Source organism: Capra hircus, chromosome 3 (assembly GCF_001704415.2).
Source record: "Capra hircus breed San Clemente chromosome 3, ASM170441v1, whole genome shotgun sequence".
Classification (NCBI taxonomy): domain Eukaryota; kingdom Metazoa; phylum Chordata; class Mammalia; order Artiodactyla; family Bovidae; genus Capra; species Capra hircus.
The window spans coordinates 118043830-118063552 of record NC_030810.1 but is presented as its reverse complement, the minus strand read 5'-3'; the positions used below and the strand labels follow the sequence as shown (position 1 = coordinate 118063552).

At 40.9% G+C, this 19723-nt stretch overlaps 1 protein-coding gene across 1 annotated transcript; it reads left to right on the top strand.

Annotated features, from left to right (window-relative positions):
* On the top strand, positions 2664-17958 carry TADA1 (transcriptional adaptor 1). Its single transcript, XM_005677087.3, has 8 exons — positions 2664-2911; positions 8058-8149; positions 8394-8459; positions 11503-11600; positions 13064-13273; positions 14504-14655; positions 16416-16578; positions 17020-17958. The coding sequence occupies exons 1-8, from the start codon at positions 2838-2840 to the stop codon at positions 17170-17172; spliced, it is 1008 nt and encodes a 335-aa protein (XP_005677144.1). The 5' UTR covers positions 2664-2837; the 3' UTR covers positions 17173-17958.

Genomic DNA, 19723 nt, shown 5'->3' with positions numbered 1-19723 from the left:
CTGGAAAAACCATAGCTTTGACTAGATGGACCTTTGTTGGCAAAGTAATGTCTCTGTTTTTTAATATGCTGTCTAGGTTGGTCATAATTTTTCTACCAAGGAGCAAGTGTCTTTTAATTTCATGGCTGCAGTCACTATCTGCAGTGATTTTGGAGCCCCCCAAAATAAAGTCTGTCATTGTTTCCCCATCTATTTGCCATGAAGTGATGGAACCAGATGCCATGATCTTAGTTTTCTGAATGTTGAGTTTTAAACCAACTTTTTCTCTCCTCTTTCGCTTTCATCAAGTGGTCCTTTAGTTCTTCGCTTTCTGCCATTTAATGAAAGAAAAGTGAAAGTGAAAGTTGCTCAGTAGTGACTCTTAGACTGTGTCCATGGAATTCTCCAGGCCAGAATACTGGAGAGGGTAGCCTTTCCCTTCTCCAGGGGATCTTCCCAACCCAGGGATTAAACCCAGGTCTCCTGCATTGCAGGTGGATTCTTTACCAACTGAGCTATCAAGGAAGCCCTGCCATTTAATAGTTGTCTGTATAGGGTATGCATTTTTTACCAGTATTGCTATAACTAAAAAAAAATTTTATTGGAGTATGACTGTTTAGTTTCTGCTGTACAACATAATCAGCTTTCTGTGTACACATAGACCCTCCCTCTTGGGCTTCCCTCCCAATCCCCACCCCAGTCCCACCCCTCTAGGTCATCACAGAGCACTGAGCTGAGCTCCTTGTGCTATACAGCGGCCTCCCAGGAGCTGCTTTACACATGGCAGTGTACATGTTATTGGTACTGTCCCAACTCAGCCCACTCTCCCCATCCCGACTGTATCCACGTGCCCACTCTCTACATCTATGACTGTATCCTGCCCTGTAGATAGGTTCATCTGTACCATTTTCCTAGATTCCATATGTATGTGTTGATACATGTGTTTTTCTTTTAATTAAAAGACTGAAAATTAGTTTAAGGTAAACTATTAAATTACAAATGGTTTTAGTATTCATTTCTATTAAGTATGTGTTTTGGTTAGATGTCTTTGGTTTGTTATATTGTCTAACACTACAGTTTGAATGGACATTTACCTGAATAACTATACTGAAATGAATGCTAATAGGTGTACAAAATGATGAGAGAGGATGGACTATTTAATTGAGCTAGATGTGTAGAGGTATGCATGTTTTCAAGTATTGATTCCAAGAGATGAGTTATTTTGTTAGTGGACAGGTAGATGGGATAGCCACACATCCAGGGACTGTTTTTGACAGATATACCCAAACATCTGTGCCCCTTCCTAGTTCTGCTGAAGGTGCCCTTTAATATTTGAACCTGACTGTAAAAAAATGTAGGTAGTCCATCATAGGTCTCAAAACTAGCAGAGGGGAGATATAAAAGGACTGAGACATAGGGTTTGTTATAGAAAGTCAAATAACTAGAATGTGAAGTAGATACTACGGGTGATGCACTCAGGCCTGCGGGTGTGTGAGGTGGACAGGTAGGCTGAATCCAGGTCATAAGAAAATTTTAATGCCAGGTTAGGGGGACTGGAATTTGGTCAGTAGTCAGTGGGGAGCCTTGAAAGGCATACATGGATAACTAGTTTTTCAAAAGTCAAAGTTTCTCTAGAGTTTTATGACACAGGTAGGAAGACTTTAACTGTCCAGTTCATCTTTGTATCCCCAGCACCCAAAAGAGAGCCAGATGCGTAACAGAAACTCATTGTCTACTTGCTGAAGGAAAGAAGAAGCTTAAAGGAACCTCCATGGAGAAATTACACAAGATTTAAAAGCCACTTAGGATTATTTCAAACTTGGGGGAGGCAATTTGACAATATGCAGCAAGACTCTTTTAAGCACTCCCATCATTTAACCCAGTAATTCTATGTATGGGACTCTGTTTTAAAGTAATAATCCTAAATGAGGGAAAGCTTTATGCATAAAGTTTATTACAACATTGTTTTTAAAAGAAGAAATGGAAATAGTCTAAGAATTGGGAAACAAGTTATTGTGCGCCTTTCTCCTGTAGGGTATTTAATATGCTGTCAATAAAATTACGATAATAACGACGATGTGATATAAGAGGAAAACATATATATTATTATATTAAGTAAATATAACGAGAACCCCACCAAGACGCACAATTGAAGATAGGGTATGGTTATAAATTATGGGAAGGGGGAAAGAGTTTGTCTGGGGGTGGTAACATTTTTTTTCTTTTATCCTTCTGTGTATTTTCCCTACTTGTCCTCATTATTTCATTCACTTATCAAATATTTATTGACAGCCCACTATGCGTCAGGTACGGCTCTAGGAATTAGGGAAAACAGCAGTGAATAGAATACAAATCCTGTCCTCACGAACTTACACGTTATTTGGAGGAGCCAGAAAATTAACAAGTCAATTAAATGAGTGGTCGGCAAAAACATAAGGCAACGAAAGAGAATAAAATCAACATCATCTACCTTTTCACTTGGAGGGAGGAGATACTCATGCCGGTAAAAAGAGCGAATTAGAGACTCGAGCAGCGCTAAGGCTGAGGGCCCAGGAGGCGCCAGCCCTGCAGGCGGCGCTGCAGCCCGGCGGCGGCGGCACGGCGGAGCGCGAGGAGGCGGGGCACGCGACGCGAGGGGCGGGGGCTGCAGGACCGCGGAAACGCCGAGTTCGGCTCAGCGCTTGCCCTTCAGCAAGGCGGGCGGAGCTGAAAACCGAACACAGGTCTTCCGAGCTCCTGGGGGCGGGGCAGACGGCAGCGGGCGGCGTCGCCGCAGCCCAAGCCTTCGTGGAGTTGTTTTTTCGGTTGCTGGTCGCTGCGGCCGAGAGGTGTGAGGTCGGGCTGGTGCGTGGGGAGCAATGGCGACCTTTGTGAGCGAGCTGGAGGCGGCGAAGAAGAACTTGAGCGAGGCCCTGGGGGACAACGTGAAGCAGTAAGAACTCCCCAGAGGCAGCCTCCGCGTCTCTGCGCGGGCGCTCCCCCGGCCTCTGGCTGCCCACCCGTCGTGCAGTGACTCCACGCGGCCGCTGGGCCTGTGCGCCCCTCGCGTCGTGGGCTGTGGGGCCTGTGGGTTTTTCCGGCTGGGGCCGGCGGGCAGCCCCGACGCACCCGGCGGGAGGGGCCGCCCTCCGCGGTTTGCTCGGGACCCGGGCGGGCGCCTTCCCCCGAGGCTCTGTCCTGGGTGCGGCGAGCAAGGCGTCCTCCACGCCTTCACGCCCAAGGGCCTGTTGGGCGGCTGCGGCGGGGGCGCGGGAGTGCGGGACGCGTGTGGCTGAGCAGCGGCCTAGTCCGAGCCGGCGCGTCTCTAGGCGCCCGGCTCCCGGAGGGCTCCGTGGAGGCGGAGGCTTGTTGAGCTCAGGTGTTGCGCGGGAACTGTGGGTAGGACAGAGAAAGCCGTTTCGGAAGGCAGACAGACCCTCCGTGAAGTAGTCACTGAACACTGCTGCAGTTACAGTGATGATAGCAGTAGCGCGCATTTATTGAACACCTTTTAAGCGCTCTAGATGCACTATCTCATCTAATCCTCGCAACAGAGATCTGAGGTAGGTACAGTTATCACTCCCGTTTGATAGATGAGAGGACAGAGATCTTAACTGTTCAAAAGTCATGGCAGTATTGGGGCCCTCGTGTCTAATTTCTCGCTCTGAAACCTTACCGGGGGGTTGCAAAGGATCCCAGAAGCTCCCAGAGACTTTCACCCAGGTTATAGCCGGGGACCGAGTACATAGTTGGGTCAGAATCGCCGAAATGGCTGAGTGTAAAATCAGTAATTCAGACAAAGCCAAAGTCATAGGAGGAACCCTCCGAAGTACCAGGACAAATTTGGAAATTTTCAGAACAGTATGATTACATTTTTATTTTTCTAAAATATTGGAAGCCAATTTTAAACGTTTAAGACTATAATGCCTGTGTTGTTGCTGCCGGATGATTTTTGTGATATTCTGTACATTTTGCAGTACTCAGTAGGCATTCACTTGGAAATGTTTCTAGAGGTGCAAGGTGTTTGGGGGATACTTTCTTTTTCTCCACTCTTTCTCCTTCTTATCTTTTAATTTTTTTTTTTTTTATTATCACTGAATTGAAGTTACTTGGATGTCATACATGAGTTTTGGTTTTTCCTTCTTGTGAAATTTTGATGTGGCAGTCTACTTTTTGTCTTACCAAGATACACAGAATTCCCGTGTAAGACTTCTTGGAACACCGATGGACTAAATGGAATAACTAAAAACAAAATATAGTTTTTAAAGATTAGTATTAGGAACAATAATAAATCAAACTAGAAACACTGGAATTAAATTTTAATATGTTATTTTGGGCATAATTATTTAATTTTTTATAAACATTAATTGACTCCCAAAGATAAAATATTTTTACCTGAAGTTATAGTTTAATATGCATGTTGACTTTCTTTCTCTTTCCTTGCTTGCTTAATTAAAAATCCTTAATTATTTTAATGAGTAAAATAGCCTTTACTGTCATTAATTACTGTAGCTTATTTTTGTAATACCGCTGAAATTTACACTTTTTAAGCACAATAGACTTGTCACTCTTATATTTATGATGCTTACAAATATTTGAAAGTGAATGTTTTCATGCAGCAGTAAACTTGGCTCGTGTGTATAATTGACTGATTAGATGCGATGATGCCCTCTATGAAGCCACACTTCTCACACAGGTCACCAGAAATGTTGAAATTAGTGTTTCCTAGTTGGTCTTTAAAGATCAATGTTGGCTATCAGATGTTGGTCAAATACAGATGCCGAAGCTAAATTTGGTGCATCTGTAGCTGAATCTCCATTAAGAATGCAATCAAAATGTACCTTTGTGCTAGGAAGAGTTAGTGGTACAGTGTTTTTCTATATTAATGTTTTCCATTGTCTTTTTTCCTTTCTGCTCCTTAAAAAGTGTTTCTTGGTTGAGCAATCTGTCCTACAATATTTTCTCACATATCCTACTTGAGTAGTTTGTCTTGGTTTGTACAGCCTGACCATTTAAATGCGGTTCTTGTTTGTAGATAAAATATATCAGGTATATAAGGATCTCAGGCATGAGTTGTTTCCTGTTTTATGCTGTTGTCCTAACATCCTTTATGTCAGGTTGTCTGCCCATGTCGGCTTCTAGAAAGACACAAGCTTTGCTAGCTTACTCACTTTGTATAGTACTGAGTAGAGTGTTGGGTTCAAATGAGTGCTTTGTGTTTTGGATGATTTAGCCATATGTTATTTAATTTTCCCCAGGTTTCTGCAGTGCTTCCTAGTCCGATCCATTTATACTCATCACCCATTATCCTAGAGGCTGGCTTACTTTGTTTTCCTTATTTTTAAGGAAAACAATCAGTTGTCCATGGCTATACAACGAGTTAATACAGGGGCCAGGATTGGAAGTGAGTCTTCAACATGATAGGTAGCCAGCGCTGGCTATTTGGGCTGTAAAGTTTGAAAAGATAGCATCAGGTTGGCAGAGTCTTGCCTTAGTTCACTTCAAATATGAAGTATTTGAAAGTATCCTTTCTTGTAAAATAGGAACACAGAGTTTTTAAATAATGAAGTTTTTCTCATGTTACTCTCCTCTCTTGTTGTATAGAATGGGATAGGAAAGACTTTTGCTTTTCTATGGCACTTTATTTCACTTTTAAGTTGTTCTTGTCTTTAAAAAGGCAGAGGAATCATGTAAGTGTTTGCTATTGAGAAGGTATTATTGACTAATAAATTTGACTCAGGTGAAATGTTGTACCAGGTTCTAGAACTAAACTTGTTTTGCTGCTGAATGAAATGGGTCTTGGGAAACTTTAGGGCTCCATTAAAGTTATGAATTTTCTCCAGTGGGGTTGGGGTGGGGAGTACAGGAACTCAAAAAATTACATATATACAGTTAGCCAGACTTAAACTGATCGGTGTATAGGACAGCAGGAGAAACTGCCATGGATATAATGATGACAGTGAGAGCATTAAACCGTCTTGTTTAGGACTCTCAAATGAGCATTAGAAAGTAGCTAATCGTGAATTGAAAGGTACTGTAAAAACATGTGCTAAGTAATTATTAGTCCTGTTTCATGAATGAGGAATAGCTTTCTTAAGCATCAAAACAAGGGGTGTGGATGTGAAAAATCAAGTACTTTACTCCTATTTTTAATAATGTTGTTAAGGTATAAAAGATTGGATCCTTTTTTTCCTACCAGTTAACTAGTAATTTTTATGATTAGTGGTTGGTTTTCACTTTAAAAAACTGCACTCCTCAATCTATAAAACACAGAAACTTTAAAATATAAATCTTTCTTAAAATTGAGGTATAAATGACATACAGCTTTTCATTAGTTTCAGGGGTACCACATTAATGATTCAGTGTTTGTATATATTTTGCAGTGTGGTATCACAATAGGTCTAGTTCATGTCTCTCATCATACATAGTTAAAAAATTATTTTTTTCTTGTGATGAGAACTTTTAATACATTATTGATTGGGGGTTTTTGTAGAAGCTAACACCTATGACCATCTATTTGTTATGTAAGTGAATGTTGAAACACTCTGGTCAATAATATTCAGGTTAACAAAAGACTTATTACGTCTTTGAGCAGTAAGTTGTTAAGATCTACTCTCAGCAGCTTTCAAATAAACAATATTTGACAACTTTAGTAATATTTTAAAATAATTTTAAGTGTGTTTTTCTGGAGAGTAGGTCCTTTAGAAAGGCAACAGTGAGGAAGGAAAGGTACAGCTATGGTTTTTAGCTGGTTGACTTATAGGTCAGATTCTGTGACTACTGCTCAGTCCATTTTAGGGAGGACTTTCCTCTTTTGACGGTATTCTGGCTTCTTAGAAGCTTAAACAACTGATTTATTTTCTCACCATTCCAGAGTCTAGAAGTCTGACATCAGGGTGTGAGCAGGGTTGTTATTTTCTGAGGCCTCTCCCTTTGGCTATTGCCTGCTGTCTCTTGTCTGTATCCTAATCCCTTCTTATAAGGACACCAGTCTCATTGGGTTAGGGCCTACCCTGATTGCTCCAGTTCAGTTCAGTCGCTCGGTCATGTCCGACTCTTTGCGACCCCATGGACTACAGCACGCCAGGCTTTCCTGTCCCATCACCAACTCCCGAAGCTTACTCAAATTTATGTCCATTGAGTCGGTGATGCCATCCAACCATTTCATCCTCTGTCTTCCCCTTCTCCTCCTGACTTCAATCTTTCTCAGCATCAGGGTCTTTTCCAATAAGTTAGTTCTTTGCATCAGGTGGCTAAATTATTGGAGTTTCAGCTTCAGCATCAGTCCTTCTAATGAATATTCGGGACTGATTTCCTTTAGGATGGACTGGTTGGATCTCCTTGCAGTCCAGGGGACTCTCTTCAACCACAGCTCAAAAGCATCAATTCTTCGGTGCTCAGCTTTCTTTATAGTCCATCTCACATCCATATATGACCACTGGAAAAACCATAACCTTGACTAGATGGACCTTTGTTGGCAAAGTAATGTCTCTGCTTTTTAATATGCTGTTTAGGTTGGTCATAGCTTTTTTACCAAGGAGCAAGCGTCCTTTAATTTCATGGCTGCAGTCACTATCTGCAGTGACTTTGAAGCTCCCCAAAATAAAGTCTGTCACTGTTTCCATTGTTTTCCCATCTATTTGCCATGAAGTGATGGGACCAGATGCCGTGATCTTAGTTTGCTGAATGTTGAGCTTTAAGCCAGCTTTTTCACTCCCCTCTTAAAGTTTCATTAAGAGGCTCTTTAGTTCTTCTTCACTTTCTGCCATAAGGGTGGTGTCATCTCCGTATCTGAGGTTATTGATATTTCTCCTGGCAATCTTGAGTCCAGCTTGTGCTTCATCCAGTCCAGCGTTTCTCATATGTACTCTGCATTTAAATTAAATAAGCAGGTTACTTAATTACCTCTTTGAAGGCCCTGTCACGTTCTGTCGTACTAGGGGTTAGGGATTCAACATATGAATTTGGGTGGAAACACAACTCAGTCCATAACATTAGGGAATGCAAAATTTCCTTCTTTTCTGGGAGTTGAGGGAGATAAAGTGAACTTGGGGAAGAAGCAAAACCTGAGGTTCTTAATATTGCTTCTGCCTCTGCAGATACTGGGCTAACTTAAAGTTGTGGTTCAAGCAGAAGATCAGCAAAGAAGAGTTTGACCTTGAAGCTCATAGACTTCTCACACAGGATAATGGTAAAATAATCTGGGGACTTATTTTACTGTTCTGAAGTTTTCCCAGATCTGCAATAGATTAAGTTAAAAAATTTTTTTGTTTTAGTAGTATGTAAGGTCATTTAAATAATGTGGATATTTAAAAGTAAATGTAAAGAATGGCAGAGTAGGGGATATCCAAAGTCTTTAGAAACTAGACTAAAACAGTGGTTTCGTATGTTGTGAATGTCGTGTGCTTGACTTGTGGCCATCTTCCCTCTTCCAGTCCACTCTCACAACGATTTCCTCCTGGCCATTCTCACGCGGTGTCAGATTTTGGTGTCTACACCAGGTAAGGGAGTGCAGGTAACCTCTAGGGATGTCAGTCAGCAGAGCCACAAACTCGGGTGTATTACCAGGCTCTCGCTGCCTCTAACAGACGTGTTTGCAAATGAAATGTTCTTAGAAGACAGATTTTATTATAAAGTGCTGATTCTTTTATAGGACCTGTTTAAAGCAGGTAATTTCACTGTCCTTACATTGACTTTTGGGCTTTACTGGGTTTCAGTTACTTAAGTAAACCAGAGGTGAGGAGGTGAGTAGTTAGTCAGGAGGAAGAAGCTGAGGAGAGTGAAGAGAGGGCATTTGGTGGTTAGAAGAGGTTCACCAGAGATGTATGGAGGGTACACCAGGTGAGGAGAAACCACAGCATGTGTTGAGAACTTGGGTTTTCCTGATCTTAATTCAGTGAGATATTAGCACCTGGAAGGTTAAGTGCGTCAGCCTGTGTTTGGCAAACTATTGGTGAAGAACAAAGGTAGTGAATAGCACCATGGTAGGGAGGTGCATGGAAGCCAAATCTGTCACTTCAGCCTAAGAAAATGGGTACAGACAATGATTTTTTGCCCCTAGTTTTTTGGAGGTTTAAGTGGTACAAGTCACCTCTTTCAATCTTATTTTAATCAGTTAGTCAAAACCAAATAAATACATTAAAAATTTGCCTCATGGTAAAGCTTATCCTGGGCTCTTGTATTTACAGGTACTATTGGTTTTTGTTGTTGCTTTTAAAGGGCCTGTGGTAATTCTGATGGTCATTTATTAAAAGCCCATGTTTATCTAGAGAAAGTAGAGTCACTCGGTCGTGTCCGACTCCTTGCAACCCCATGGACTGTAGTAGCCTACCAGGCTCCTCCGTCCATTGGATTTTCCAGGCAAGACTACTAGAGTGGCTGCCATTTCCTTCTCCAGGGGTTCCCCCAACCCAGGGATCGAACCCAGGTCTCCTACGTTGCAGACAGGCGCTTTACCATCTGAGCCACCAGGGAAGCCTCCTTTATCTAGACATGGCTAGTATTTTGTATCATCTCCCTCTGCTAAGCTCTGTTGTGAGATGGAGAATTCACATAAGATATCCTAAAGGCTGTACCTTGCTGGGAAGAGTGGTAAAGAGCATTTGTTTACGGAGACTGGTGTTAGAGCAGGGAGGCTGCTCTCCACCCCTCACCGTACCCCTTGCTGCACGTTCCACACTATGCCTGATGTTTTATTTAATTTAAATAGAAGTGGACTTTTGCCTGTTAGATCATAAAGATAATCCACTGTGTTGTTTAAAATTTAATTTGATCAGAAAAGCCAACATTTTGTGAGGCTGGATCTTACTTTTTTTGCCACACACCCAACAGATTCACTGGGACAATTGGACTTAAAAACTTTGGTTGCTAGGCGTCAGGAGACTTGGGTTCAAGTTTAAGTTTTGCCACTAGCTTAGATGATATATTTAATTATTGAATGTTGTGAGCATCCATGAGACCGTAATATCTACCCTACATGGTTATAAAAAAGCAGGTGAAAGAACGTGTAAAATTTCTCTTAGAAATAAAAAATGCCAAAAGAATGTGAAGTGATATTAATGTAGATGGCTGATTTTAATTAAAGCCTTTGATACTCTTGAATGTTTATTGTTGGTTGTTTAAAAATAAATGAAGATACATTGGAATTTAAGAGATTATTTCTCCATTAAACACCCAAAATATCTTTTCTTAAAATATTTGTTAGCAACAAAGAGATGATTTCTACTAAAAGTATAATATAGAAATATAATTTTTGTGTGTGTTGATAATTGTGGTCAAATTGCTTACTATTTCTCGAAGCCAGGCAAGAAAGATGGTTTTAATGGTATTATTTGTTGACTACTAACAGCTGTGTCCTAGACACTTTATGTGCATTGTCTTTTTTCTTAAAATTCTTTGGGATATTTTTTTCAAGTGTATATAACTTTGATTTTTTTGTTTGTTTAGCTTGGTCTTTCTTACCGTGTTATAGATTTCTATCAAATGTCTGATGATTTGTGTTTAAGAATGAAGCATAAAACTGCCTGGAGATGCCCTTTAGAGTGACAGAAAGCCAGTGTTACAGTGGGGCTGTGCTTGAGGGTGCCAGCACCCATGCCAGCCACCTCAGTAAAGCCAAGAAGTTTTGTTTTGCTTTAACTAGAGAAGAGTTCTCCGTCCTCCTGTGGCGTATGCCCCCCTGTGCACAGGGGTGAGCGGGACTGCTTGCGTGGGGCCAGGAACAACTGTCCAGTGAACTCGGAAGGGCCTGCACTTGACTTGGTGCTGTACGGGGGTTGTCTCGAAATTCTTAACTTTTGATCAGGGGACCCATCTTTTTTGTGTTGTACTGAGTTCAGTCCTGGATGTGAGGGAAGGCATTTGTATGGATGACTTTTCAACATAGATACTCCATTAATCTTGTTTGTAGCTGTATTCTCCTTCCTGCTTTCCAGTGGACTCAACTACAAATTCAGATTCTATATGGATGTCGACTGGTCAGGTTAACTTAGTTCCACCTCTTCACCAAGCTTGCCTGGCTTAGGCCGTAGCTTCCATGTGTCCACTTTGTAAGTTGGCTCCTTTTTAGCCTATCCTTGGAATTTGGTGGGATCTCATCTTGGTCTGCCACTCATTTTCCTTTTAGTCTCTGTTGTGGACGTGCCATTTACTTTTTCCTACTGTTGTTTTTAGTAGTAGGGTCTTGGAAGAGAGAGGAGACAAATACATGTGATCAGTTTGCTGTCTTGAACTAGAAAACTCTGTCCTGCTTTCATAATGTTACTGCTACTATTAAGCAAACAAGCACCCTATAGACAATTAAAAACGTGAAAAACAAATTTGTCTTCCTAAAAGAACAATTTTGGTTACAGCTAAGAAAAAAAAGTGATTTGAGAGAATTTGAAGTTTTTTTAGAGAAGCAGAAAGACACCTGAATTTAAGCATTTATTGTTTATTTTCATCATTTGAGCATCTCATACTTCTTTAACCCAAAGGGAAAACAAAACTCAGCAGTTATCAGTTGTCATTCTTTTCTCTTATGATTGTTATTTTTTTGTCTCACAGAGGGTGCTGGATCTTTACCCTGGACAGGGGGTTCTGCAGCCAAACCTGGAAAACCAAAGGGAAAGAAAAAGCTTTCTTCTGTTCGTCAGAAATTTGATGTAGGTTGTTCTTCAGTAAATCTTGGTAATGACTGATTTAAGAACTGTTGTGATGGAACTGGCTTTAGTTTTTTAATGAATATTACAATTCTGGTAGGAAAGTTGAAAAAAGGTGAAGAGAAAAACACGTTATTTGGGGAGGAAAAGATGTTATTGAATTTGAAATTGGGACTCAATCTTTGAAACCCTCTTTACCAAAGTGTCTGAATTTTTATACTTCTGGTTTGTTACTGTGTAATTATTAATATGTTGTCATTAGTATATAATAATTTTTCAGTGATTCAAGAACTATACTTGTGTTTTTTTTCTCTAAAATATCTTTGGGAGTGAATAATGTTACCCAGATTGAAGACTTCTGTTCCAAGGGTCCAGGAGGCCTAGAGGCCTCCAGCAAGATCCTGGTGATGCCCTGGTAAACCTTGAGCCTTCTGGGGATCCTCAGAGAAATCTTGAAGGCATTGGACTATGCAATTTGTAAACATTTCAGAATAACTTGCTTTTTCAGGTTTATATCCAGGGAACAAAGTTTCCCTATCCCTTTTATAGATTTGATTGGATACTTTATTGATTAACATCAACAAACATTTATTTACTTCTACTTTTTGCTCCATGTTTTATATCAATAATGTTCAATCTGGAGGGCATCAGCATCTCCAGAGAGGCATACTTGCTTTAAAAAAGCATGTTTGATATGAAATAGTTTTGTACTTGGAAAATGGAAAAGCAACTTGCTTTTATAATACAGACTTCAAACAGGACAAGCCATATTTGCTACAGAATCTTGTGAGCTGGACTTAACCAAAAGCTACAGAGGCGTATCTCCTACTGATGATGGAGAATGTAAATGTGCTCTCAGCATCTCCCAGAGCAAGGCTGGGGTTTTACAAGTGGAAAAGATTGGGAAAGGCTATTTTTTAAAAAACTAATGGCTGTCTTAAAAAGATTCTGTGTTGAGGATTGTTAGTGGAATATAATGTAACTGAAGAGTTATACTAGCGTACATTATCTTGGAATATTTGTTATTAGATCTGTTATGTTGGTAACAGAAATTTACAGTTTTCTGAAACATTCACTGTATATTTCTGCGTTCAGAATCTGCTTACTTACAAGTGTACTTAAAATGTTTTGACTTGTTTGAAAATAGTTTTATATCTTCTCCTTCTCCCCATTTGTTATTTTTAGCACAGAGCCATATATTCTGTGATATCTAAGGAATTAATTAAATAGAATAAACTACTATGCATACTACTACTATTCCCCTTAACTCATATCTTCATTATAGATATGTAATGGTTGTGAATCTGTGATTATTTGTACATGAGTTCCTTTTTTTTTAAACTCTTGTGGTTTAGTTTTGATGGCATTAATTTGTAGGATCGCAGGTCCAATTCATTGGTTACTCTTGTTTGTGTCTTATTACTTGCCATGTAATGAATAATTTTGAAAAGTTTTCTTACCTATAGCATAGATTCCAGCCTCAGAATCCCCTCTCAGGAGCCCAGCAGTTTGTGGCAAAGGATCCCCAGGATGATGATGACTTGAAACTTTGTTCCCACACAATGATGCTTCCTACTCGGGGTCAGCTTGAAGGGAGAATGATAGTGACTGCCTACGAACACGGGCTGGACAACGTCACCGAGGAGGCTGTCTCAGCTGTGGTCTACGCGGTGGAGGTTGGTTTGCTGGTGTCAAAAACACTCCTATCGATTGAATGTGACAGGCCTGTGTGTGTTATTCAGAGTTAGTACTGCAAGAAAAGAGCTAAAATGTAACTCTGATTTCAGAATTGCCTTGCTGAAATTGTTTTCTCTTGAGGGGAGAAACATCACAATCCAAACAGTTGCCTTCAGTTAACAGACTAAGCTTTTCAAAAGGTTACGAGTGCCATAACACTTTTGATGTTTAACTTGTTAACAAGGGGACAGTTTTTAAGCAAAAAATTGAGATTGAGAATCCTAAAGATTAGAATCACTTGACTTTGCTGTGGCACAGCATTTGAAGAGCATTATTAGGCGTGGTGTCCAAACTGCGGGATTCTGTCTCAGCACACCCTTTCATTCGTTAATTTCACTCATTCAGTCACTAGACAAAACGTACACTGGGGTCTACACGGGTACTGACAGGTGACGTTGGGGCTTTCCTTTCGGTTCTCGGCCTCTGTTTCCTCGCCTGTACCTCAGAGATTATAATAGCTATCTCATGAAGTTTTAAGCTACAGACGGTACCCTGATGTCCTGACGTGAGGTGATCTTATTGGCATAATTGAAATACCATGCCCCCTGGCTCTGCTGTTGATAATGGTAGTCTGGGACTCGTCTGTCTCTGTTTTCACAGACAGTCTCTAACCCTCTCTTAGGCTGTCCGCAAAGGTGAAGAGATGTCAAATACCTGATATCTATTTGTTTCCTGTATATAGCTGTCTTTTATGTGGCTTTTGAGAGAGCCAGGATTCTGTTTATGCAAGGATTTTAGTAGATTGGGCACTATAATATATTTCTGATCTTAAAACATTTTGTACCATTTTCAAACAAGCTTCAAGGTAGTTCGCTACTTTAAAAAATAACTTGTTTTTGTACTTCTATTTAAAGCTATCTGAAAATCATTTTTGAGAGAGGGGAGCCAATTTAGAGGGGTAAAGACTTTAACACATTTCCGTAGAGCAGGCTCATCTCAAGTAGAGCTGAATAAAACAGTCATCGCCCTTTACTCTTGGCTAGACTGTGCCGCTCTGGTGTGGCTTGTGGCTTTCTAGTGAGCATTCGCTTGGCTTCAGCACTTCCTTGCCATTCTCACGTCTCCATTCATTAAGTGCCAGTAAACAATTGTTTGGTTAATGGAAGTTTTATGGTTTGCTTTTAAGACAAGTTCATGCTATTTTTCATTTTTTTTTCTTGTTTTTACAGAATCACCTTAAAGATATACTGACATCAGTTGTGTCAAGAAGGAAAGCTTACCGATTACGTGATGGTCATTTTAAATATGCCTTTGGTAGTAATGTGACCCCACAGCCATACCTGAAGAATAGTGTAGTAGCTTACAACAGCTTAATAGAAAGGTATATGAAGTTACTTGCAATTTTTGCATCTATCCTTTCTAGTTGGTTATGCTACTCTTATATAATAGACCACTGTTAAATAATTGCTTATTGAGTTTCTATGAGTCTAGGGTATCTCTGAGAGCAGTACAGTTTTATTTTCTCAAGTTGCTTTCTTATATAACTAGTGAATTCCTTTGGTACTCTGTAGATCAAAAGTAAAGTTGTAGAGTTTGGCTGCAGCGTGTGGTTTAATGCGAGTGGCCCCACTCTCTGAGGGCAGTGCATTTTGAAGGCTCCTGGGGCAGCACCTCCTGGTGGTGGGAGTGGGCCAGCTGTCACTCGGAGATGTGACTTGTGATTATTGGGTCAGGGTTGGGTTTCTTGATGGTGGGAGGAGCAGTGGTGGGTGTGTCTCCAGATCCTTACCTGGCATTTGTAGCTGGAGCTCACGATGGTGGCCTGGGCTGAGTGTCATCAGTTGCTCTTGGCACCCTCTTGTGCAGATCTGGTCTTTCAGCTCCGATCTCTGGAACCTCTCTGCACTGTGGGCTCCCAGGACCCCTATGCTGTCCTGAAACATCCCTCTGAGATGACCTGGATTATCTTCCCTTTGTTGTCTCTCTTCAGGGAGAAGAGGGGGAGAAAAAAGTATGATTGGGAAGGCTGGCTGGAGTGGTGATGGGAAAGAAGTAACCGGCAGGGAAGGCCGGTGGCACAATCGTGGTGGGGTGTGTGGTGGGAGAGCTGAGCAGGGAGTCGGAGCAGACGGTGCTGACACCGTAGGGAGGGCCTGGTACTGGTGCTTGTTTCATGGCTCTGCAGACCTCGACACAACTCACAAGGCTCATTTTGGAGAGCACTGGCTTAAATTGGGTTCACTATTTCAGACTGCCATAGGTGAAGATTTACTTTCTCAACCTCGTTCAAGCATGTCTGTTGTCTATTATTTGTTCTCCTTTGTGAGTCATTCGTCTTTAGAGAAAAACAGCCCCTTGTGTTGGGTGAGTGCTGGAGCAGTGTCTGAGCCTGCCAGGCCTCCAGCCGCCCTCTCTCCCTGCCAGCCTGTCCCTGGAAGGCTCCTGCCTTATTCTTGGCCACCTGTTTCTCCATCAGGGCTGCCTTTGTCTGGTGCCGAAACCCACGCTCACACTCCACTTGTGCTTTCCTCCGAGTTCCCTCCTCACTGTTTCACCTCCTCTGTGTTCTCCAGAATGGCATAGCTTATCTTCTACTGTATTATGATACAAAAATCATGCTTGTCTTCCCAGTTATATCTGGGTTCTATTTGGCGAGCTTGGCAAAATTTGGGTGTATTTTCTCTACCCTCCAGTTTTGCCTGTTGCTTCTTTTGTGCTTTATCTTTCCTTGCTTCTTATTTTTTGATCCTGTTGTCTTTCGTTTCCTCTCCAAGTCAGTTTGCAATCTCATTTTCCTTTAATTAGGCTCTATTATTTTTTTCCACCTAGAAGCTCTTTAAGGGCAGGAAACAATTTTGACTCTGTATCATGACTTAACAAATATTTTGACACTTGTGGAGGGAGGAGGGTAAATGCAGTTGCACTGCATTTTATTTCCAGCCTAAGGGATGGGCTGCCTTTAAAAATGAAAATTGTAGGTTATTCATGTATACACTGGCTGAAAAATAATTGGATTTCTGATTCCTTTTGAGATACGTTTTATAAGAAGTTTTCTAGCAGACCGTCCCTATTCTGGGTGTTCAGTGGTTCTGGTTGTTCCCTCTTTCTTACTGGAACGTTTCTGGAACGTTTTGTTTTCAGCCCTCCAGCCCTCTCCGCTCCTTGTGCTGGTCAGAACCCAGCGTCCCACCCGCCCCCCGACGATGCTGAGCAGCAGGCTGCACTCCTGCTGGCGTGCTCGGGGGACACACTGCCCGCATCTTTGCCTCCAGTGAACATGTACGACCTTTTTGAAGCTTTGCAGGTAACTCTTGGCACCTTAAGATTTATCTAGATTTATGGATAGGTTCAAAGTTTCTTCAAGTCTACAAAGATATTCACTAGCTTTTCCGTTTCCTGACTTTTGTTTTTCAGTTTTTGTTATTGAAGCCATTAATACTAGCCTTATTTTCCAATCCTGCTCTCAGGAATCCTTCCTAACTTACCTCCCCCATTCCTCACCTTTCCAGTGAAAGGAAACAAACAAAAAAACCTCTTTGTTCCCTTATTTTTCCTTCAGAGCCTTATTATTTCCTTGTTTTTTTTGTTATCTGTTTTGGGTTTTATTAAGTTCTGGCTCAAAACTTAACAGGTTTGTGTCTTTTGTGTGAGTGTTTTGTTGATATAAACCTTACTTTCATTTTCTGTGTTGGAAAAATAAGTATACTGAAGTATAATTGGAGACGTGCTGATGTTTTTATCCCAGGTACACAGGGAAGTCATTCCTACCCATACCGTATATGCTCTCAACATTGAAAGGGTCATTATGAAACTCTGGCATCCAAATCATGAAGAGCTGCAGCAAGACAAAGTCCATCGCCAGCGCTTGGCAGCCAAGGAGGGACTTTTGTTCTGCTGAATCAGGACCTGACGGTGTGGGACCCTCAGCAACCTCGTTGATTATTGGATTGAATGTTTTGGTGATTCTCGTTTCAAGACTTAAGTGTATAGTGTAAATATAATCTTTCCTATGGAAATGAGACAGTACCTTTTGTGTTGCTACTGTGACGCCATTAATATAAATCTGATTTTGATAATGACCCATCTCTCTCTTGTGTATGTGTGTGTGTTCCAGTTATGGGATTAGGCACTGAGAAAGTTCAGTGCCTGGAGTAGCGATGTTTGGGCATCTGAGCCCTAGTATCCTGTGGTCTTCATGTGGAGTGGGTGACATTCTAGAACAAAGAAGCTGTTATAACTTTGTCTCCACAATCAGGAGGATGTCTGTTTGTTCAGAGACATCACATATTCTGTATCTGGCAAGTCTAAAATTTCTGCTTTTCTCCTGAACTGTTTTTTTTTTTAACTGACTTTGACAAAATGTTAAAAATTGGTTATCTTTGTTAGTAATCAGTTTAATATACTTTTTTGTGTGTGTGACGAGTTTGAACAGATATAGTTGCCTATTACAGTTTCATAGAAAATAAGACTTAGAAATGCTATGCTGTTTGATGAGATAGTCTTTTCTTCAAAAACCAAATCAGAATATTCTCTTAGGATGTAATTAACCGTATAAAATATCTTCTCATAATTCCTTTCTTTTAGAGTTGTTAGGCCCAAAGACTTTGATGGTAGGTTCATCTGTTCATTATTCCTGTAAACTGTTCTAAGTTCAAGTAAACATACTGGATTTTTACTTGGTTAATTCTCCTGTTCCTGTGAACTATCCTTCCAAATGGCAGTGTTACTACCAAGTTTGTTTCTTAAAAGATACGTGACTTTTTTATTCAAGAGATGTTATAGGTAGATACACTAGAATGTACAGATGGGTTTCAGTTCAGTCAGTTCAGTCGCTCAGTTGTGTCCGACTCTTTGCGACCCCATATAAATAATATATGTATAGATAAGTATGTGTGGTTCAATATCTGGATCTGTGTATTTGTTTTTGTACTTTAAATGCAACAAATAAATCTTTTGGGAGAAAACTTTTATTAAACATAAGGAATACTGCCTTCAGAAATATGAAGAACCTTGCTTTATGAGACCTTAGCAGAAGCTTTTCAAAAGAATGTATCAGATGAGAAAGATAAAAAACAGGTTCCAATTAAGGTGTGTCATCGCTTCCTTTTGTGATGTAAAGATTAAGACAAAACAGCTTAGTTTCAGGTCTTGGCACAACTCTGAAAAGTCATTTAGAGTTTTAGATAACTCAAGAATTCTTAGGACTTCTAAGAATTTGAACTGACATCTAACTGTGTGGAGTGGATCCGTATTGCTCCTTGAGCCTCAGTGCTAAGTCTGCATCACCTTTCACGTGTCTCGCAGATGGAGAGGCACCCAGGCGTCTTGGGCGCGCCCTGCTGCTCATTGCAAGGGCAGGTTCCCACTGAAGCCTGGTAGCAGTGGGCCTCCACAGAGAATTCCTCACTAGCTATGGGACCTGGCCTGAGTCCCTCCTCATCTGTTCTCGTGGGACCATAGGGCACCAGAGGACTCCCGAGCCCAGGGCCTCACTCGTAAGGCCCGCTTCCCACGCCAGCTTTCCTCAAGTATCATTTGTACAGTGGAGAGAGGAGGTCAAGGGCATGGCAGGCAGGCAGAGTGATTGCTACTTAGGATGTTTCAAGATAGACTCTGAAATTCAAATACCCCGGTTCCACGAAACACTGCCTCCAGCTCTAGCTCCATGTTGGGGTCCTGAGTGCAGTGCATCTTTTATGATCAGTTTCTTCAGAAATCCTGAGTGCTGCTTATTAGGCATCACTTAGAAAAAGAGGAAGAAGGCAATCAGAAGTGAGATAATTTCAGGCTTAGAATAAAGCTTATTTTTCCTTTAGAGATTTCAGTAATTCTCTCAGCTATAGGTGTTATCATTGTTCAAAACCAGATTTGGTAAGGCCCGCTTGTCTACCAGGCACCAAGTGCTGGTTTAGCACATACTCGTATCACCTTCATCATCCTTCCTGGGATCAGTCAGGCACACAGTTCCTCTAACACTTCTCCCATTGCCTGAAGTGATCAGCGTGTTGCTGATCAGATTTCATGAAGTGATTTCTAAATGATTGCTCACTTTGACCATATAAAAATGCCTATGTTTCATTGTGTCTTTGACTTAAATGAGAAATTCCTCCAGTTCAAATAATGGTTTGGGAGTCAGACTTAGATGCTATGGCCAAAAGATTGGTTCAGCATTCAGTTCTCATAGCTTAATAAAGGAAAAATATCTAGATTATTATTGGAGTGTAACCTAATATTTAATTCAATCAACTGGGATGGTAATTAGTAAAAGCACAATATTAAAAGGCATATAGATTCATCATACTTTCATTTGAAAAAATATTTATCAAAACAGGACCAAGTTTTCTATTCATCAACCTGCTAGCATGTTTCCATTCTTTTAATATCCCTTTATGAATTTCCTTCATTGATTGGTAACTTACCATTCCTGAAAACAGTCACTAAACATGACA